The sequence below is a fragment of the Crassostrea angulata genome, chromosome 3 (genome assembly GCF_025612915.1).
Source record: "Crassostrea angulata isolate pt1a10 chromosome 3, ASM2561291v2, whole genome shotgun sequence".
In the NCBI taxonomy this organism is placed as follows: Eukaryota; Metazoa; Mollusca; class Bivalvia; order Ostreida; family Ostreidae; genus Magallana; species Magallana angulata.
Window position 1 is genome coordinate 37,978,901 of NC_069113.1, and position 23,304 is coordinate 38,002,204.

A 23,304-nucleotide genomic window follows, 5' to 3' on the forward strand; every position below is an offset into this window, starting at 1 on the left:
TTTTTTTTTCTTCTTACGCTTTTATGTACAAGCGATTTCTTGAAAACGACTTGACCGATTTTCGTGAAAATTTCAGATCTTGTAGATATTGATAAAAAGCTTATATATAAATTTTTATTTTAATTACGTCATTTCCGTTCGGGAGATATTGACGGTTTAGTGATTTTTAGAGGGTCATTTTGTCCTGCTATCTCCTCCTAAACGAAAAAAGATATTGAATTTAAATTTTCAAGGATTGTAGACAAAAGATTGTAGATGTGTTTAAAGGCATTTATGGTTGTCTGGTTTCAAAGGCGTCGAAGCTCGCCTGGTTCCGAAAATGGAGTTTGAAAAAACAACGTAAATTTTAATGGTTTTCGTTCGTTATCTCCTTTCCTGAAAATATTTTACCATAACATATAGAGCAAATAAAATTTATATTTACAAGATCTTTCGTTTGATAACAAGAAAAAGGGGCTGTTCCCTAAAATTAGGGGCCAAAAGGGCTCTAAAGTCTTTCTTCCATAGCACTTTACTGAGAAATATTTTGTAATATGTTTAAGAAGCAAAAATGGTCATCTTTTACTAATAAAACTATAAATTATAAAAATTTTATTATGCGTTACGTAATTAGGGGTTTTAAGGGGCCAGAAGTCCAAAACTTCGATCGAATATATCTCAAAAAGGACAAATATTTTGAAAAGCAATATAGAATAACAGATGCTTAGAATGATGTTTTAAACAATATTCAATCATGAAAGTTTCGTTATCTGGCCCCAATAAGGAGATTAGGGGTCGGCCCCTAAAACGTCCTATCCCAGATAGCTCTAAAACGGCAAAGAATTTCTAAACACTTGTTGAACAAAATATGTTTAATATCAAAAGAACTTTCGTATGATGCCAAGAAAAAGGGGCTGGCCCTTCAATTTAGGGGATTAAAGGGCTCTAAAGTCTTTCTTCCATAGCACTTTACTGAGAAATATTTTGTAATATGTTTAAGAAGCAAAAATGTTCATCTTTCATTAATTAAACTGTACATTATAAAAAATTTATTATGCGTTACGTAATTAGGGGTTTCAAGGGGTCAAAAGTCAAAAACTTCGATCGAATGTATCTCAAAAAGGACAAATATTTTGAAAAGCAATATAGAATAAAAGATGCTTAGAGTGATGTTTTAAACAATATTCAATCAAAAAAGAATCGTTATCTGGCCCCAATAAGGAGATAAGGGGTCGGCCCCTAAAACATTATATCCCAGATAGCTCAAAAACGGCAAAGAATTTCTAAACACTTGTTGAACAAAATATGTTTAATGTCATAGAACTTTCGTATGATGCCAAGAAAAAGGGGCTGGCCCTTCAATTTAGGGACCAAAAGGGCTCTAAAGTCTTCCTTCCATAGCACTTTACTGAAAAATATTTTGTTATATGTTTAGGAAGCAATAATGTTCATCTCACATTTATTTAACAATATATTATAATTATTTTATCATGTGTTCCGTATTAAGGGGTTTTTAATGGGTTTTAAGGGGCCAGAAGTACAAAACGTTGATAACATACCTCAAACAGAACAAATATTTTGAAAAGCATCATTTTGAAAATCAATATAGAATAAAAAGCTGAGAATGATGTTCCTAACAAAATTCAACCATCAATTTTTTTGTTGTTGCCCCGATAAGAAGATAAATACATAAGTTATCTATGCAATGTTAAATCAACAAAAAAATTCTACTTCCGGTGAGATATCTCAATCATCTCAGGTAGCTTTTTTAAAACACATTTTGTACCCGCAAGATCTCAGGAACTTTAAGAGATTAAGACACGAAACTTTCATGGACGATAGACATTCGATTGAAGATGTGTTTAACCGGTTTCATTTTGTCTTCCGTCACTTCCGGTCCTCACCAGAAGAGTTGAAAAATCGAGCTATTTATTAGTTTAACTGTTTTCCATTGATATTCTTAGTTAGATAAATGAAAAATAATGTACAAATGGGAAGTATACAAGAAATATTTAATACAATTTACACTGAACACTCCCGTTTGCCCGTTTCCTGTCCAAAGACCAAAAAACTTATTTCGACGAGATTTCAAAAACGGAAACGACTTGAACAACCAAACTTTGTGGGATGATAGACCAATGTATGTACAATTGTTAACACTATTTTGTTTTATCCGGCGTAACTTCCGGTCGTCGAACACCGAATTTTGATTTTTTATAAGTATTTGGTTATTTAGCATTTAAGTAACATTTTAGCTTTTGAAATACAAAATGGTCATCTAAACTGGGTAAAAAAAAAATCAACTTCCGGTGAGACATCTCAAATATCTTAAGTAGCCTTCTTTTTTAAAAACAAAGTACCCACAAGATCTCAGAAACTGTGAGAGATCAAGAGACAAAACTTATATAGATAATGGACATTGATTGAACATGAGTTTAACGGGTTTCATTTGGTCCTACGTCACTTCCGGTTATTACTCGAAGCGTTCAAGCAACATAACTTTATTTTTAACTTTTAATTTTTTAAAAACTTTTTACTCAATGTGATTAACAATAACGTACTCTATGTAAATGTACGAAAATATCTACTTTCCATTTCTTAAATCACTTCCGTTTGTTCGTTTCCGGTCCCGAGAAAAAGACCTTTTTTTCAACGAGATATTATAACTAACAAAAACTTGAACATCCAAACTTTGAGGAAAGGCAAAATGTATATATTATATCCATTTTCTATTTACAAGGTAACTGGATTTTTTGTGCAGATTAATACATGAGGAACGGAAGACCTTTTTGTTGCTATAGCAACAAGAGTCTAGTTATTATTATCAACGTCTCTGAAGTAAAATCTCTTGAAGTTCTTTGATGAGGACCAGCTCTCAGTGCTCAAAATGTTCGATAAAGAGACACCACTTTTCAGAGCTGCAGAAGCGGATGCTCCACGAATTGAATGTGCCTTAAAAGTACTAATGTCCATTCCTGCACTTTCCATCACGCATTTAATCCACCTAGCTACAATACTTTTGGAAATTTTATTAAAGGTCTTAAACGAGACGAGAAGTTGATCACACTTGCGATTTTTACTTGTACGTTTGATATATTCCTGTAAAGTACGCACAACACAAACAATTTTTCATCCTTGAAACTTTCAAGAGAAATAGAAAAATCCTTTTCTGGTCTAGATGTCTTAAGTAAAGAGGAAAAATAAAAAAACAACTCTATCTGAACTAAAAGTCATGTTCTTAATATTTAAGCTTACGATAGTTTGTGCTCTAGCTGCTGTTGATAAAGCAAAAAATGTACATAACTTCCAGGTAAGATGCTTCATGTCTAATGATTTCAAAGGGAAAAGAGATTCTAAATATTTAAGAACTTAACTCACATCCCATGTAAATGTATATCTTGGCAGGTTAGGTCTTAAATTAAACAAGCCTTTCATTAAGGATGGCGTTTACTAATAATGAAAAAAAATTCCACTGATGATAATGAAAAGCCATCTATTGTATGTTATAGACCTTTGATTGTAGTGTTATTTTTATCTTTCAAAGAAGTAGGTCAATGACCTACTTTTTGATTTATTGGCCATTGAATATTTTTTGAAAAATCAAGGAAAATCCCATAAAATTTTACACTACGATTGAGATTTTCTTAATAGTGAAAATATCACAAATAATTAAACACTTTAAAAAATAAAATACACTTTAAGAATGGTAGTGGCACTAAATAGATACAAAGCATTAACATTTCAGCAACAATTTTTATAAATATTCCAGTCTGAATTTCCTCTATCAGTTTTCAAATTCCTACCCATTTTTGATCCAATTTTTAAAAAAATTGAATGATGATAATAAAAAACCATTTATAGTATTAAACTATTTATATTGGCCTTATTCTGTTGGCATAAAATTTATATGTGGTCAGTGATCAAAATTTTGAGATAAGGTGTCTTTTCTTGTTTTAAAGCATTTTTCAATATTTTTGAAATTCGTGCCATACGATTATTTTACTGAATATATGAGTTAAAACCAATAGAAAATATGCAAAATTATATAGACTCAAATTAAAATTTAAAATCTTAACCTTTAATATCAGAGTACTGCCAAAAATGTTTTAGTGAAAACAAAATCTGCAAATTTTAGTCCGAATTTCCTCTGTTTGCGTAAAAGTCTATTTTTGTTTGAGCCTAATTCCATAAAAGTGTAGAAATATCGAATGTTATGTCAAGAATAATTCATTTCATAAATACTTTTTGTGTTTAGAACAAATTTTACTCATGACATTGAACTTTATAACAATCTGAATTTGAGAACTCAAACCCTGTGTAAACAACACCCTTAATTTAGTAAGCTAAGGTGAATTTTCATTCCAACTTTCAGTGGTCTAATATTGATAAAGCTTGAGTAACAGCTACTTTGTGAGTATTAATACATGAGTAAGACTTTCCATCTTTGAATTACAAAAACAAGTAAGACATTAAATCTTTTTCAGATGTTTCATATACACTTTTGTTTCGTTTATAACACCAAAAAATAAATTTCCGCCATGCAAGGTCATATTGTTTTTGTGTTGATCCTCTCCATAAAGACAATATGAGAAGCTTAACGTTTTTTGAAAATCCTTTATTCTGCAATGTTTTCCAGAGAAAACTGCGGCGGCTAGAGTAATTTTCTTGTTCAAAGGGTGATTTCCTTTTCCTTCTGTCATCAGATCTGCATATCTTGGCAGTATAACTGAAATAGAAACAATCATTGGTAGTAAAAGTTGATACCAAGTTTGGGATCGCCAGACAGTAAAAACAACAACTTTTTTTTTCTACCCTATATTCCCTAATTTTATTAAAAATTCTTCCTAATAAATGAAAAGGAAGGAAAATATAGGGCATCAATCCTGTCCAACGAAAAGTAAATGCATCAATTTTCCATGCACTGGGACTAAAACACCAAGACACATATTTCTGAATTTTATAATTTTCATCCGATGCAAAAAGATCAACATCTGGACAAAAAAACTGTTTGATAATTCTATGAAAAATTTCTGATTTTAAACTCCATTCACAGGATGTAGAAGTTTCCCTAGAATAATAATCTGCCACCTCATTTAATTTCCCAGGAAGATACTGACATGTTATCCATATATTCCTTGTACCACACCATTTCCAAACATCTTTTGCTAAAGATACCATTTTACCCATATTATTAACATAAGAAATGGCTGTTTTATTGTCACACTTTATGCCTACATGAACATTGGTTTCCCCATCCATAAAGTATTGTAAAGCAAAAAGTATGGCCAATAATTCCAAGTAATTGATATGGAAATTTTTCTCATGTTCTGACCAATTTCTGCTAAAGTGACCTGTTTTAAAAATTGCACCCATTCCATTACAAGAGGCATCAGATTCTATCCAAAAATCTATGGGCAGTAAACAAATAGGTTTACCATTTTTTTTTTCGATATTCTTTATCCACCAAACAATTTCTTCTTTACTTTGATCTGATAAATTTATATTCCCATCATATTTATCATCATTTTAATTCAGTTCCCAAACTTTGTCCCTTTCTAAAGATCTGTAATAAAGGGGTCTAATTGAAATTGCATTGAATGCATGTACAATGAGTCCAATGAAAGCTGCAACCTCTCTTATACTAATACAGTCCACCTGCAATAAACTTTCAGCAGCATTTTTTATTTTATCAATTATGTCTCTTGGTAAAAATACCTTAAATTTCTTTGAGTCAATTATCAACCCCAAAAAGTCAATTATTTGAATTGGTCTTGTTACTGTTTTCTCAAAGTTAACATGAAAACCTAATGAATGTAAAGTATCTATAATCAGTTGAGTATTCTTTATATATGACAAGACTATGGTTCATAATTAAAGAATCATCTAGATAATAAGATCATCTGATGCCATTAGATCTCACATAAAAGCATAAACAGGTTTCGTTTCAAAATCTTTGTAAAAATTCTGGGTGCTAAAGACAATCCAAGTGGTAAAACCATAAAACAATAAATCCTTCCATTCCATTTAAAACTCAAATATCCTTGAAATTCTTTCGCAATTGGAACACTAAAGTTAGCATCTTTTATATCAACACTACAGAAAAAATATCCCTTTTGTAAAATGCTTAAATTTCTCAAATGAAACAAATTCATTGAGACTTCTCAAATTTATTATAGGACTAAGCTTTCCATTTTTCCAAGGAGCAACAAATATATTACAAATAAATAAATCATCACTTTCATCTATTTCTCTTATTGCACCTTTTCTTAACAGTTCGTTAATTTCATCATTAACAACCATAATTTCTTGTTCATTAAAAGAAATTTGAGTTGGCTTTTTTAATTGGTAAGGTCTTTCATCAAACAAAATTTCATAACCTTGGATTGTCTTCAGAACCCATGGATCATTAACGATCTTTTCCCATTGAGATATTTAATTTGACCAACAATTACCGTGTTTGTATCATTTAGTATTGTTCTCGCCTTCCTCTCTTGTCTGATCTCGCTTCTCGAGTTCTTCCCCCCTAAAAAAAGGTCTATTAGATCCTCTTCCTCTGCCACAATAACACCCCTGCGAATGTGTTCGGAATGTTTTCTTTATCGTTGCTAAGTACGTAATAAATCCAGAGGTGCTCGAATGAAAGTTCACGAGACTTCACCGAGATTTGTTCAGTTCCTGGGAAATTTCGAGCGGAAGTATAAGTGTTCGGATAATATTCTCAAAATACGTAAGTACTGGTCGTTTTTCATATCATATCCTACTTTGATTTATGTTAAAACGGGTAAAGCTTTCAAGATGTATGTCTTATTTCACCATCTAGCAGTTATTTATATTAACGATAATATTCAGAACAGAGTTATCGTTCGTGTTCAATCACGTGTAGAGTGGTTGAAAAAATAAACATTGGGTTGCTTAATAAAATCATAGCCATGTTTGATGCTTGTGGTGTGCAATACCATATTTTTAAAAAAATAATGGATGTCTGTTTTTCATTAAAACTTAGTTTATCGAGCCATTTTCAAGGAACACTCTGCATAAAATATTATAGCCTGTTTCACTATTAATGTTATTACTAGGTCAGACGCGGATCGAAAATTAATCCTCAGGAGGAATCTCTTTTAAGCATGTAAGTTGTTGCAACAGCAGACAAAAACTAATTTTTGTATAGTCACATTTATTTTTAGATTACTTTGTTTTATTCACCAATTAAAGAAGATAAAGTTTAAAATCAATAAACCTCTAGATTTTATATTTGACTACAAGAGCCTAGGTACTGTGAAATAGACTATATACACGAGGTACGATTTTTACTGCGATACTGAAAGGGTAAAATAAAACCACGTGGTCTAAAATTTGAATGACAATAACATTCGCAGGGGTGAATAATAGTTGTAGGAGAAGTTCCTTCTCCCCCTGTAGCCTGCATTGCTATATGCACCTCTATTGTCCCTCTTGTATTTATCAAAATCTGATAACTCCTTTTATTTTATTTTGTATATCAGAGCCAAACTAAAATTCTGTTACTGGCTGAGTGGCATTGCGTATGTCAGAAAACTTATTTGGCAAAACTTTTCTCAAAAGATATCTCCTTTTTTGGGGACAATTGATACACAGAGTAACAGAGTACAATAACTGCCTGTTTTCTCAAATTTCTAACTTCCTTTAAGTTCTCATTTAACTTTGACATTTCGGCTATTTAAGCTAAGGAACAATCCCTGTTGCTATAGTTTTTTGAACGGCTTGATAGCCAGAGTCTCTACTTTGAGCAGATTTTGGCATAGTATTCCAGATATCTGGATTTACCCGAGGAGCTAACAAATATGCACAGTTTGCTGGTCGGGGGTGACTTTCACTTATTTTCTCTGTTTCACCTTCTTTAGTACAGAGAGTGTTCACCATGTTTGCTAATCATCAACATTTTTCCTTTCACAGGGCGAAAAACAATCTTTAAGTAAGTCCTTAAAGATGGCTTAAAGGATATAAAATCTTTAAGCCACCTTTAAGTCACATTTAAGCTTGGCTTATAGGTCCTTAATCTCCAAACTTCTTTAAGTCACCTAAAAGCCATCTTTAAGCCACCTTTAAGCATCTTCAGTGGCATTTACGCTCCCTTTAAGTTGTCTTTACGCCATCTTTAAGTTCCCTTTAAGTCAAGTTGATCAAGCTGAACAGATTCATTTTGAAAACATATATTATATGCAAAAGCTCATCTATACGGATGGGAGGGGGTGATCAGAGTGATAATATAATTTCCAAGGAAGGGGGGGGGGGGTGTTCCAAGCGGTTTTAATTGTCGTTTCATTAAACACAGATCGCTATCATCAACACCGCTCAGATGAACACAGATTGCCGTTATAAAATTCTTTATAATTTTTTTTTGGTTTCAAAATTATTGTCGGGGTGGGCGCAGTCTCTGTATCTAAATCTGTGCATGAAATTATATTAAAGTACATGTATGTTTGTTTCCTATTATGAATTAATCAGTGAAATATCTCTCTCTCTCTCTCTCTCTGTTCATCCGGTTATTAAACAAAATAAAGAAAATGAATCAAAAATGCACGATTTAATTTAATAATCGGTTTAAGGTATGTATTTTTTAAAATTATTTCTAGGTCTAATTCTAGATCTGCTAGATACATGTTAAAGATGAAAAGACTCTCAACTGCCTTTGTTATATCGGGCAGGGTATTACTGGTCTCTTTGTCTAGACATAGTTTTGTTCATTTGTGTATATCTAATTAGAGTCTATTGTTTGTCCAACTCAAGAAAACCTCTGGAACTAACACATAATATACAAGATATACACAACAGGTGTGTCGTGTGCCCAGGTGCACGTTTGGGTATATCTAATTAGAGTCAGTTGTTTGTCCAACTTAAGAAAACCCCTGAAACTAACACAGAATATACAAGATATAAACAACAGGTGTGTCGTGAGCCCAGGTGTACGTCAGGGTTTCTAAAGGTGTTAAAATCTTAGTATGTACGTGTATACGAGAAGTCTAGTGAATAAAAATTTATTTACATTTGTAACTCATTTTCAAAGTATTATTTCCTAACTCTGGGTTTTAAAAATATTACGTCAACAAATTAAACATACTTTTATGTAAGAGTAAAATCAAGAGGCTAATTAATTACTGTACCGGTGATCATAAATGGGGGTAATTATTTAAATAATTTATTATATATATCAGGGTAAATATGTCACATACTCGGCCTGGTACATCATACAATTGTATGTACAAGTATACATCATTTGCAATTGCCACATGAAGTAAATACGTCAACGGTAATTGGTAATATTGTTTGTTATAGAATTGATAGTCTAAAAATCATGTATACAATTACATGTAAATATTTAAAAATACTGGAACGGCGCCGTGATCATGAAAACCGGGAAATTGCGTAGGACTAATGCCCTAATATTTTAAATGCATTTAAACAACAATTATGTTAATAATTGTATTAATGTGTTGAATGCTATTATTTTATTTGCTGATTTATTGTATTTTTCATGTTTATGTTTGATTAGATAAGTTGCATTTCTTTCCCAGGCCTTGTAGAGGTCGTTGGCCATATTATGTAATTTCCCTGCAGTGGTCACTGTCCATGTCTATTTTTAGCCCAAATTCCTAGTCTAAAAACCTCCCAGTGACCTATTATGTAATTGCTAAAAATTCCATGGTGTAATTCTCCCCAAATTTAATTTAATAGCCAATCAAATTAAGCGATACGGTCACGTGGTTTGATGCGGTCAGTATCTGACCAGTGAGAGTAGGGTCATTCTGTCTTCATCTATGAGAGTGTTAGCAAGAGTAATGTTTTGATACAGTATAGGTTTTTGAAACGCAGTTTCTAGTTTTTTGTTGTATGCGATATCGCATGATTATTTCTGCGGGTTCCGGTTGGGGTACAATATGTAAACAATGAGGATTTTAAATGCGTGCGTGATTGGACATTCTTACATCAGAAGATTTTAAGAGATTATTGTATGCAGACAGAAACAGACAATCTGAATTTAGACCCTAAAGTGTTTAAAGTATCATTTAGAGGAAAGGCGGTTTGAGATTAAGCAAGCGTGTCTTCAGGGCGGAGATTCTGCATTTTGACTCAATTTCTGATGTGGTGTTTTTACAGATTGGTGAAAATGATATCTGTGAAAGTACAAACAGTGAGAAATTAGCTAGGGATATTATATCTGTTGGACAGTATTTAAGAGATGGTGGTAGAGTAAAATTAGTGATATACGGCTAGTTAATTCGCCGAATGCAGTTTGCATCATGCCAAAATTTTAACGTCTTTGTGGTTCAGACTAATGAACATTTGAAACGTTTTGCTAAGCCCCTTGGTGGAATTTATTTCTGGGGACATCGGGGGTTTTGGAAGGACTTTCATTATTTAGGCCCGGATGGTGTCCATCTGCTGTGTACCCCTGCCGAGGACCAGCCCATGAGGAAGTTTCGCCGCAGCATTAGGAATGCGGTGATCCTGCACTCAAAAGTTTTGAGGCCAGTATGATTTTAGATCTTATGTGCTACCATTCTAGAATAATGATATTCAATGATATGTGAATATATATACATATTTATATATATTTACATTTTATTTGTTTTAATTAAGACAGTGTAGGGGCAGTTTATGTCTTAACTCCCTGAAATTTAAATGCGTGATTTTTTCATGTTGATGAGTATCAGTTCAAGTTTTACCTTTCATTTTGAACTAAGTGTTTTGGCTGGAACTGATAAATTTTATGTTTGGTGAGTTTGCATACTAAAGAATGATGAAGGAATATTGGGTCTGTGTTACCCATATGGCCAGTGGGACATGTTTCCTTCCAATTATGAATTTAATGTTAACATGTAATTAAAAATCATGTTGAGACTATTTAGTTACATGAATGTTTGGATCTACATGTACTAATAATGATGAAGGAACATTGGGTCTGTGTTACCCATATGGTCAGTGGGACATGTTCCTTACAATTATGAATTTAATGTTAATAATGTTATGTAATTAAAGTCATGATGGACTATTTAGTTACATACATGTACTAATAATGATGAAGGAACATTGGGTCTGTGTTACCCATATGGTCAGTGGGACATGTTCCTTACAATTATGAATTTAATGTTTATAATGTTATGTAATTAAAGTCATGTTGGGACTATTTAGTTACATACATGTACTAATAATGATGAAGGAACATTGGGTCTGTGTTACCCATATGGTCAGTGGGACATGTTCCTTACAATTATGAATTTAATGTTAATAATGTTATGTAATTAAAGTCATGATGGACTATTTAGTTACATACATGTACTAATAATGATGAAGGAATATTGGGTCTGTGTTACCCATATGGTCAGTGGGACATGTTCCTTACAATTATGAATTTAATGTTTATAATGTTATGTAATTAAAGTCATGTTGGGACTATTTAGTTACATAATCTTTGAATCTACATGTACTAATAATGATGAAGGAACATTGGGTCTGTGTTACCCATATGGTCAGTGGGACAGATTCCTTACAATTATGAATTTAATGTTAATAATGTTATGTAATTAAAGTCATGTTGGGACTATTTAGTTACATAATGTTTGAATCTACATGTACTAATAATGATGAAGGAACATTGGGTCTGTGTTACTCATATGGTCAGTGGGACATGTTCCTATTATCATGAATTTTATGTTAACATGTACATGTATATCAAAATCTGTGTTGGTATTCGCTTAACTATCAGGTCAAAATACCAAGTACATGGTTGAAATCGTCTGTTAATGCAAAAGTTATTATGAAAAAATGCTTATGGGTTAGGCTAATCATATATGTGAAAGGAAAGGATTCATACTTATTATTCTTATTATATATTTAGCCATTATGCCACCCATAAAGAGAGCCAGGAGAGATGATGTGGCAACGGGAGGAGTACCACCACCAACACCACCAACTGAAGTACATAATGGGAAAAAAGGGCAAAAAAGAACCCGAAAACAGGCGGAGACTGACACTGTCAATGTGCTATCAAATCTTGGTTATGAACTACTGGCAAAAGAAATTGTAAACCAACAAAAAGCTGCTAGTGAGAAACAAAACATCGGTGAAAAGGTTGGGCAACCTCCAATGGTGAATTCTGTTGAGGATACTGCACCAGTAGTTGGGGAAGCTATACCGGCTGCTGTCACAATTCCTGCCTCTGCGGCTGCCACAATTCCTGCCTCTGCACTGGGAACATTACTGGATAATGTGTTCACAGGTGAGCCCGCAGGCAATTTATCTCAGAGTACGGGTAGTAGTTTTGCATGCTTTAGTAGCCCTCAAATTCACTTATCAGATTGTGTGCCTCTAGGAGCATCAGTTTCCTCCAAACTGAAACTTAAAATTTGGAACAATGAATTTGTTGACTTAAAAAAATTATTGCCGACCTCAGGAGATGAACCCCTTTCAATTGTGGTACAAGCGGGGAAAATTGAGCTACAACAAGCGGCTTCACATAAAACACCTATTACAATCCATCAATGGACAGATGCTTTTCTGGTATTCAGTACAATTTACTTACAATAATTTCCCCATGAGGCATGCAATCTGTTAAAATACATGTTTACAATTAGGGAGATTCACAAGCTTCATGGGGACCAACCCTGGAGAATGTATGATGAGTCATTTAGGAAAATAAGAGAGACATCCCTCCTGCCGTGGGAGAGAGTAGTAACAGAGTTGCGACTTAAGGTAGCCTCTATGGGTTTAAAGTCTCCTACCCAATTCCAAGCTTATAATGGTAAACAGCAGCCCTTTCGGGCAAAACAGTGCTACAATTATAACAATGGGCAAAAATGTAACTCCCTAGTATCCTGTCGATTCGCCCATACTTGCCAAGCCTGTAGTGGACCCCACCCCCGATTTCAGTGTAGAAACATGTCATCCAAATCTATCACATCAAACAGGAATGGCGCTGGTTCTTCCAACTCCAGTAAACCCGTTAAGACTTCACAATGAACTATTAGGTTATGAGGCAGATGAATTAAAATTGTTAGTGAATGGCTTTACATTTGGGTGTAGATGAGGCTGTGTTAAGTCCCCTTCCATTCATCCTCCTCATAATCATAAGTCTACATATGAGCACCCAGAAATTATTGAAGATTACATTCATACGGGTTTAAGTAAGCAGAGGATAGTTGGCCCATTCACAAGACCCCCTTTACCTCTTTTTAAAACTTCTCCTCTGGGGGTTGTACCAAAATCCGAGCAAAACAAGTTTCGAATCATTCATGATTTATCCTTTCCTGCTCAGGACTCAGTTAATTCTAATATACCTAGGGAATACTCTCAGGTTCATTATGTTTCAATTGATACGATACTCAGTTTGGTGCATCAATATGGGATGGGTTCACTTATGGCTAAAACAGATATAAAGGATGCCTTCAGAATAATCCCCGTTAACCCAAAGGATTATCATTTTTTGGGTTTTACTTGGAAAGGTCAGTTCTACTACGAACGCTGTTTGCCACTGGGGACAAGTAGCTCTTGTCAAATATTTGAGAAGTTAGGTACAGCTCTTCAATGGGTTATGTTAAACAAGCTAGAAGCAGGGGGTATGTCTTATATGTTGGATGATTTCTTTTTTATTGGACCTCCTCAGTCTGAAAAATGTAAAAATCATTTGATGAATTTGTTTGATTTATGTGGAAGGATTAATATTCCAATTAATGATAAGAAAACTTTCTGGCCAGTAACATGCATCACCATTTATGGTATTTTAGGTTGATTCTATTGATATGATGAGTCCGCTGCCACCAGACAAATTAGAAAAATGAAGGACTCTTGTATATCAGTTTAGTAGGCGTAAAAAAGTTACTTTGCAGGAGCTTCAATCATTAATTGGAGTCTTAAATTTTGCTTGTTTGGTAGTAGTTCCTGGTAGGGCATTTTTACGTCGTTTGATTGACTTGACTATAGGTGTGAAAAAACCTTATTATCAAAAAAAATTTAATAATGAGGTAAGAGCTGATTTAGCCATGTGGCTAGATTTTCTTCAAAATTTCAATGGAAAATCAGTTCTTTTTCCAGAGGAATGGGAATCTTCAGATGCCACGCGACTATTTACAGATGCTTCTGGTTTTGTTAGGATTTGCTGCTGTGTTTGGTTCAAAATGGTTTGCTGATGAGTGGACACAAACTCTACCTTTGCAAATTGCCGTAAAAGAATTGTTTCCAATTGTTTTGGTTTTGGAAATTTGGGGTTCAGAGATGGCAAATAGAAAAATCTTATTTATGTCAGATAATATGGCAGTGGAAAAAGTAATCAATAAACAGTCCAGTAAGGAAAAGTGCCTCATGCATTCTACTTCGGCGTTTTCGGATAGTGGCAGCAACACATGCTGCACAGTTAGGCTATTCTGAGAGTTTTATTCAGCATTTAGGCTGCTGGAACTCCAATGCATTACACATATATATTAGAATACAATCGTTTCAACTGTAATTATTTGTATCTACATTCTTTCTTACCCCTGCAGTTTATTTATAGCAGGCCAGTGATTAACTGCTGCTATTGATCTGTACCAAAAAATGTCCTTATGTTTGTTACTTTTTCCATAAGAGAATCTTGTGCGTAAAATAAGGAGGGTGTCTCAATTAATTTTGTTAGTTATAGTATGATTACAGGTGTAGTAATTTGTAATGATAGGTCAGTGTTTAACTGCTATTTTTTAGTTGCGCATTGTGTCTTTAGATATTGTTAGTACAACTTTTAAGTTAGTCTATTAGAGTGCCTGCGGGTTATCACCTTGGAATTGCCATTCATGTTACATTTGTACGGGTTATAGTATAATGAATTATATGCACTTATTGCCAGGTCAGTGTGTAACTGCTGGTAACAGTATGCCAAGTCAGTGTTTAACTGTTGGTACATTTGACTATAAACTGTGATTTGTGTATGTGTTCACATCAGCATCAACAAGTGCACAACTCACCTTGGATGGCACAATGGAATTGCCAATTGTCATTATGCAATTCACATTTGGTGGCATATTTTATTTTTGAGGTGCCATCTTTTTGCTGGTTTTGTATATATTGTATATAATTTTGAACAAAATATTGTTTTTCTGTATTTTAAGGGGATCAGCATATTGATAAGTTATTTAACATTTTGTGTGAACAGTTTTTGGTCTGATAATACCAATAATGATGAAGGAATATTGGGTCTGTGTTACCCATATGGTCAGTGGGACATGTTCCTTACAATTATGAATTTAATGTTTATAATGTTATGTAATTAAAGTCATGTTGGGACTATTTAGTTACATAATCTTTGAATCTACATGTACTAATTATGATGAAGGAACATTGGGTCTGTGTTACCCATATGGTCAGTGGGACAGGTTCCTTACAATTATGAATTTAATGTTAATAATGTTATGTAATTAAAGTCATGTTGGGACTATTTAGTTACATAATGTTTGAATCTACATGTACTAATAATGATGAAGGAACATTGGGTCTGTGTTACTCATATGGTCAGTGGGACATGTTCCTATTATTATGAATTTTATGTTAACATGTACATGTATATCAAAATCTGTGTTGGTATTCGCTTAACTATCAGGTCAAAATACCAAGTACATGGTTGAAATCGTCTGTTAATGCAAAAGTTATTATGAAAAAATGCTTATGGGTTAGGCTAATCATATATGTGAAAGGAAAGGATTCATACTTATTATTCTTATTATATATTTAGCCATTATGCCACCCATAAAGAGAGCCAGGAGAGATGATGTGGCAACGGGAGGAGTACCACCACCAACACCACCACCTGAAGTACATAATGGGAAAAAAGGGCAAAAAAGAACCCGAAAACAGGCGGAGACTGACACTGTCAATGTGCTATCAAATCTTGGTTATGAACTACTGGCAAAAGAAATTGTAAACCAACAAAAAGCTGCTAGTGAGAAACAAAACATCGGTGAAAAGGTTGGGCAACCTCCAATGGTGAATTCTGTTGAGGATACTGCACCAGTAGTTGGGGAAGCTATACCGGCTGCTGTCACAATTCCTGCCTCTGCACTGGGAACATTACTGGATAATGTGTTCACAGGTGAGCCCGCAGGCAATTTATCTCAGAGTACGGGTAGTAGTTTTGCATGCTTTAGTAGCCCTCAAATTCACTTATCAGATTGTGTGCCTCTAGGAGCATCAGTTTCCTCCAAACTGAAACTTAAAATTTGGAACAATGAATTTGTTGACTTTAAAAATTTATTGCCGACCTCAGGAGATGAACCCCTTTCAATTGTGGTACAAGCGGGGAAAATTGAGCTACAACAAGCGGCTTCACATAAAACACCTATTACAATCCATCAATGGACAGATGCTTTTCTGGTATTCAGTACAATTTACTTACAGAAATTTCCCCATGAGGCATGCAATCTGTTAAAATACATGTTTACAATTAGGGAGATTCACAAGCTTCATGGGGACCAACCCTGGAGAATGTATGATGAGTCATTTAGGAAAATAAGAGAGACAGCCTCTATGGGTTTAAAGTCTCCTACCCAATTCCAAGCTTATAATGGTAAACAGCAGCCCTTTCGGGCAAAACAGTGCTACAATTATAACAATGGGCAAAAATGTAACTCCCTAGTACCCTGTCGATTCGCCCATACTTGCCAAGCCTGTAGTGGACCCCACCCCCGATTTCAGTGTAGAAACATGTCATCCAAATCTATCACATCAAACAGGAATGGCGCTGGTTCTTCCAACTCCAGTAAACCCGTTAAGACTTCACAATGAACTATTAGGTTATGAGGCAGATGAATTAAAATTGTTAGTGAATGGCTTTACATTTGGGTGTAGATGAGGCTGTGTTAAGTCCCCTTCCATTCATCCTCCTCATAATCATAAGTCTACATATGAGCACCCAGAAATTATTGAAGATTACATTCATACGGGTTTAAGTAAGCAGAGGATAGTTGGCCCATTCACAAGACCCCCTTTACCTCTTTTTAAAACTTCTCCTCTGGGGGTTGTACCAAAATCCGAGCAAAACAAGTTTCGAATCATTCATGATTTATCCTTTCCTGCTCAGGACTCAGTTAATTCTAATATACCTAGGGAATACTCTCAGGTTCATTATGTTTCAATTGATACGATACTCAGTTTGGTGCATCAATATGGGATGGGTTCACTTATGGCTAAAACAGATATAAAGGATGCCTTCAGAATAATCCCCGTTAACCCAAAGGATTATCATTTTTTGGGTTTTACTTGGAAAGGTCAGTTCTACTACGAACGCTGTTTGCCACTGGGGACAAGTAGCTCTTGTCAAATATTTGAGAAGTTAGGTACAGCTCTTCAATGGGTTATGTTAAACAAGCTAGAAGCAGGGGGTATGTCTTATATGTTGGATGATTTCTTTTTTATTGGACCTCCTCAGTCTGAAAAATGTAAAAATCATTTGATGAATTTGTTTGATTTATGTGGAAGGATTAATATTCCAATTAATGATAAGAAAACTTTCTGGCCAGTAACATGCATCACCATTTATAGTATTTTAGGTTGATTCTATTGATATGATGAGTCCGCTGCCACCAGACAAATTAGAAAAATGTAGGACTCTTGTATATCAGTTTAGTAGGCGTAAAAAAGTTACTTTGCAGGAGCTTCAATCATTAATTGGAGTCTTAAATTTTGCTTGTTTGGTAGTAGTTCCTGGTAGGGCATTTTTACGTCGTTTGATTGACTTGACTATAGGTGTGAAAAAACCTTATTATCAAAAAAAATTTAATAATGAGGTAAGAGCTGATTTAGCCATGTGGCTAGATTTTCTTCAAAATTTCAATGGAAAATCAGTTCTTTTTCCAGAGGAATGGGAATCTTCAGATGCCACGCGACTATTTACAGATGCTTCTGGTTTTGTTAGGATTTGCTGCTGTGTTTGGTTCAAAATGGTTTGCTGATGAGTGGACACAAACTCTACCTTTGCAAATTGCCGTAAAAGAATTGTTTCCAATTGTTTTGGTTTTGGAAATTTGGGGTTCAGAGATGGCAAATAGAAAAATCTTATTTATGTCAGATAATATGGCAGTGGAAAAAGTAATCAATAAACAGTCCAGTAAGGAAAAGTGCCTCATGCATTCTACTTCGGCGTTTTCGGATAGTGGCAGCAACACATGCTGCACAGTTAGGCTATTCTGAGAGTTTTATTCAGCATTTAGGCTGCTGGAACTCCAATGCATTACACATATATATTAGAATACAATCGTTTCAACTGTAATTATTTGTATCTACATTCTTTCTTACCCCTGCAGTTTATTTATAGCAGGCCAGTGATTAACTGCTGCTATTGATCTGTACCAAAAAATGTCCTTATGTTTGTTACTTTTTCCATAAGAGAATCTTGTGCGTAAAATAAGGAGGGTGTCTCAATTAATTTTGTTAGTTATAGTATGATTACAGGTGTAGTAATTTGTAATGATAGGTCAGTGTTTAACTGCTATTTTTTAGTTGCGCATTGTGTCTTTAGATATTGTTAGTACAACTTTTAAGTTAGTCTATTAGAGTGCCTGCGGGTTATCACCTTGGAATTGCCATTCATGTTACATTTGTACGGGTTATAGTATAATGAATTATATGCACTTATTGCCAGGTCAGTGTGTAACTGCTGGCAACAGTATGCCAAGTCAGTGTTTAACTGTTGGTACATTTGACTATAAACTGTGATTTGTGTATGTGTTCACATCAGCATCAACAAGTGCACAACTCACCTTGGATGGCACAATGGAATTGCCAATTGTCATTATGCAATTCACATTTGGTGGCATATTTTATTTTTGAGGTGCCATCTTTTTGCTGGTTTTGTATATATTGTATATAATTTTGAACAAAATATTGTTTTTCTGTATTTTAAGGGGATCAGCATATTGATAAGTTATTTAACATTTTGTGTGAACAGTTTTGGGTCTGATCCCCTACTATGTTGTTTATATTTTTCTTTACTTTCGTCAATTTTAATAAATGACATATTTCATCATGCACAAGTGTTGAGTTCATTTATCACACAGCAAAAACGGAGCTGCGGTGAGGTTGTGCAGCATGAGAAAACATAAATAATTTTATAGCTAAATGATTTCATCCTCTTCCTTGCATTTCATTTAGCTATGAATTAGATGAACGTGTATCTACTCAGTTAAAATTTAATAACTACGTAGGCCTACTAGTAAGTTTTCCATTTAGGTATAATATATTTTTTTTCACTGAAGACCACGTTCCGTATTTTATTCTAAATACATGCATGCATTTAATTTATAAATTAGATATAATTGATTCTTACAAACTGTATGGAAGTCAAAATCTTTTCAAGTAAAAATACACATTCAATACATTTATCCAATATTGAATAATATATAGGATATAAAAATGTTGTAAAGTATGAAAGTTACCGTGGCGCAGAGGAAGCGAGGTTATGCTGGTAAACGAAGGGCCCCGGGTTCAATCCTCGTCTTGGGGATTTTTTTTTCCATTTTATTTTCTAGAACAAAAACCGTTTGATACCTTTTCTATCATATAGTAAATACGTTTTGTTGGTAAATAAATCACAAAATTGAATTAAAAGATTTAAAATCTATTAATTATTAATTTTTAATAATATAAAAGATCTTTAATGGTTTAAAGGTGGCTTAAAGGTAGTCTTTAAGATGTCTTTAAGTCATCTTTACGCTTTCTTTAAGCCACCTTTAAGCAACACATATAGATTAAAGGTGGCTTAAAGATCGTCTTTAAGCTAACTTTAAACACCTTTAACTATCTTTAAGGAGAACTTAAAGATGGTCATTCATCCTGTGTTTTTTTTTTCTGATGAAAACCATTCTTAAATATTCCAGTCATTATCTACTTCTTTAGCTTGTTCAACTAATTCTTTATCATTCATGAAAAATTCAAATCATTTTCATCATTTACACTTGAGCCTTCATGCTCATTATTATTGACATCAAGGTCAACACTCTCTTGTTCCAACTAATCTAATCTTTCTTTCTGTAGATTATAAATACACCCAATTATGTCATTAATTCCCATCATTTCTTTGAATTTGTCAATATTTTCTGTGTCCATATTTTCAATATGGCTTCGGTAATACCATTACCAGAAATGTCAGCCTTTTCATTTTTCTTTGCTTTCGTGGCATTTTTGCTCGAACTTTTATGTTTGCAACCTTTTTTACATGCTGAAGACGGCGAAGTTGAAGGCTCCTGTTTATCATTGTGTACGCAGAACCTGCAGTTGACATCTTATTCATTTTACATGCGAGTCTTTTCTCTGCCTCTCTAATGTTCTCACTATCAAAACCCTCAAAAGACTCATCACCCGAGTCTGCCATGATTGATAAAACCTCAGAATTTTCTGTCAAGGACATGCATGTAAGTTCTAACAACAAACTCGTCTCACGTGTACTACGTGAAAACACCAGACTACGTCTGAGAAACAATAACACCAGACTGCGTCTGAGAAACAATAACACCAGACTGCATCTAAGAAACAATAAAACACTTTGAAAATAAAACATGTATAAAACACTCAGTTTAGACATCGTCTTAACTCTAATTTTAATAAAAAAAAAAACCCATACAGATATAATACCTTATCGCACGTTGTGTGCGCCAAGAAAAATATGAGCGATTTAAGCATGGCGGTGGTTATTTATACTAGTGAGGTCACATGGGTTTTAAATTCTTTGAATAGCGAGTTCGCATTTAATTGGTCAAGAAATATGCTATTGATACTCCGATATGCCGAAAGCTGTATGAAAAGAATGTCTTGGGGCCTGTGTGGCCTATGTCTATTTGAGATGAAATCCTGTGTGGAGTGTTTGAAAAGAATTCCTGTGTTGTGAAAGTACGATAAACCGTGTTGAGAAAGAGAGCAGTGACTAGCTGAGTGGGTGTGGTCAGTTATATACATGACGGTATAATCCATGGATGAAGGACAACAACAAACTAACCTTCGTGGACCCATCGTCAACGTTGGAAATGTGACACACGCGGACGCATGAGCTGGTGATATGGTCCAGTAACATCCGTGACGAAAGGTTTGATTTACATGACAGTGTGTCGACGCACGTGTACCAGGTTATGCGATAAATATGAACGTGTAATGTATCTTTTTCACCAGGGATCAACATGAATTGTGGTCTCAACTATGCATGTACCTGCTGCGGCTGAATTTATTTATCAAAATACAAGTTCCCAAAAGCATTGTCCGGACTAAGTATTTATAAGTGACATCAGCCAAAGTCGGGTTATTTATTCTGTTTATATATGTTGGGGGGTATTTAGGGGGTTAGATTATTTTTGGTTAATATTGTTTGTGTGAAATCGTTGTGTGATTTTTCAGCTATTTTCGTGTGTGAATTGAGTATGAGAGTGTGTGTGTGTGTAGAGAGGGTTGAATGCAGAAGCTATATATGTTTTCTTTACACTGTAAATAAAGTTTTTTTCACGGTTCTTCCTCTTTATCTTTTCAAAGTTCAGTTTATAAACGAGGGCATTTCCAGGCCTTTTAACACAAATTGTAACTGTTTCCTCCCCTTCCACATGATGATGATAATACAGGAAAAGAAATAATGCCACATTATTAAATGGTGAAGTCAGAACTTTATAATATATTACAAAATACTTAATTTACATGATTTTTCAGATGCAGAATCCATGTCCCCTAAAATGAGAGCCTTCTTCCAGGTGACTTAATCGTTAGAGAGTACTTTAAATACAGAAGGCTACTCAAAGAAAGACATCATGACAAGATTCTGAAGGAATCATATAAGGTCGCTCTGGCAAAGCTCCAAACATCTGTCAGCAAGCTCAATAATAATTCACCCCTCCCATGTCTGATTTTTCACTCTGTCCAGTGGCTCATACATGTGGATGCGTTCTGGAGCTGTCCAGAAGAAACAATAACTTTCTCCTATTGAGGGAGTACTTTGAAAATGTCCTTGTCACTAAAATATTGAGGATGGATAGTGTGTGAATTTGCTATACTTTATTCGGAAATTTTTTTAACTTTTTTGATTTTGATTATTTCAGAGCAAAAAGCAACCAGCTTTTAAAAATTCTTGATGAGAAAAAATTTAATGCTTCTTAAAATGACTTATGTTAAACAAAAATTCATGTACAAATGGGTTTATTGTTTCTGGTTCATTTTGTTACAACATTTTACGTTGTGACACAAATAAAGGTCATTGTTATATTAATCTGTTTCATTAAAGTAGACTATAAATATTCATTTCCACGTATATTGGAAATATGATGAGTAGCATAAATTATTATGTTTACATCTACCAAGTTTTAATTCCCGAATTATCGATTGGTCGAAATCTACAGCGACTGAAACTGACAAGAAATTGACAGGACTGAAATTGACACGCCCTGTATCCATTGGTGGAAGCCTACAGCTACCTTAAAAAAATCACGGACTGCACGAAATACGAGGGTTGTCCCAAATAATGTAGACAGGACACATAATTCATAATCTGTTCACTGCAATTTCATTAGACTTCTGTGTTTTCTTCAATGACCCTTTGGCAAACAATGCTGAAAAGTTCATATTTGTACTTTATTTATTTCTCGAGAAAATGAATAATTAGTAACAACAAGTTTTGTCAGGCGGCGCAATGTGCGACGTCGAAAATTTCCAGTTTTACCTTGTTGCTAAACCCTCCACATCGTTCACGATAACATAATGTCTTAGAAAAAATATTATCTTTGAACATGTACTCTGCGTGCACATTCAGTATATATTTATAGTTTTGTTTTGTTTTTAAATATTTTCTAAGTACAAACGATCTGTCGGCTACAAACTTGCCCTGTATTACTTGTTGTCTAACATCCGTCTTACCGAAATGTGTCGTTCAACATTTTGACGTCCATTGATATCGTTCGGGGTTTCTTTTTTCCACTTATTGTCATCATACTTGTTCAAATATTTTCAATGTTGTTTAACTACTTATTCACAAAACGCATTTCTCATCGATTTTGTTAATTTCACTTACTTCCAAAGCCGCTTAGGATTTATTTCATGGTCTTTACAATATTGTATCAGTTACTGCTGCGCCGCCTTAAATGCTGACAACGTCATTTTATTACCATTAACTTTTCAACTTGTCACAAAACGCGCTGTAAAAGATTTAAAAGTTTTGTTATAGCCAAAACATTTTCTGAGTAAATGAAAGAATTATTATCAAATATCAGTGTATGTTTTATTTGAATTTTTTCATTCGAAAAGTACTTTTCCGCCCAATTTTCAATTCATTATGTTGATTTTAACTTTTTCTTTTTGACATTG

General features: G+C 34.1%; 1 protein-coding gene and 2 pseudogenes across 1 annotated transcript; 2 read left to right on the top strand and 1 right to left on the bottom strand.

Moving 5' to 3' along the window:
* Positions 1-6,445: 6,445 nt before the first annotated feature.
* LOC128178473 (uncharacterized) lies at positions 6,446-20,380 on the bottom strand (annotated as a pseudogene).
* On the top strand, positions 9,903-15,138 carry LOC128178475 (uncharacterized; annotated as a pseudogene).
* LOC128178474 (uncharacterized) lies at positions 15,273-18,993 on the top strand. The gene has a single exon (XM_052845663.1). The coding sequence runs from the start codon at positions 15,718-15,720 to the stop codon at positions 16,759-16,761; it is 1,044 nt and encodes a 347-aa protein (XP_052701623.1). The 5' UTR covers positions 15,273-15,717; the 3' UTR covers positions 16,762-18,993.
* Positions 20,381-23,304: the final 2,924 nt, after the last annotated feature.

Excerpts from the sequence above, each read along its gene's own strand:
- LOC128178474 (XM_052845663.1), top strand. The coding sequence starts at position 15,718 with ATGCCACCCATAAAGAGAGCCAGGAGAGATGATGTGGCAACGGGAGGA.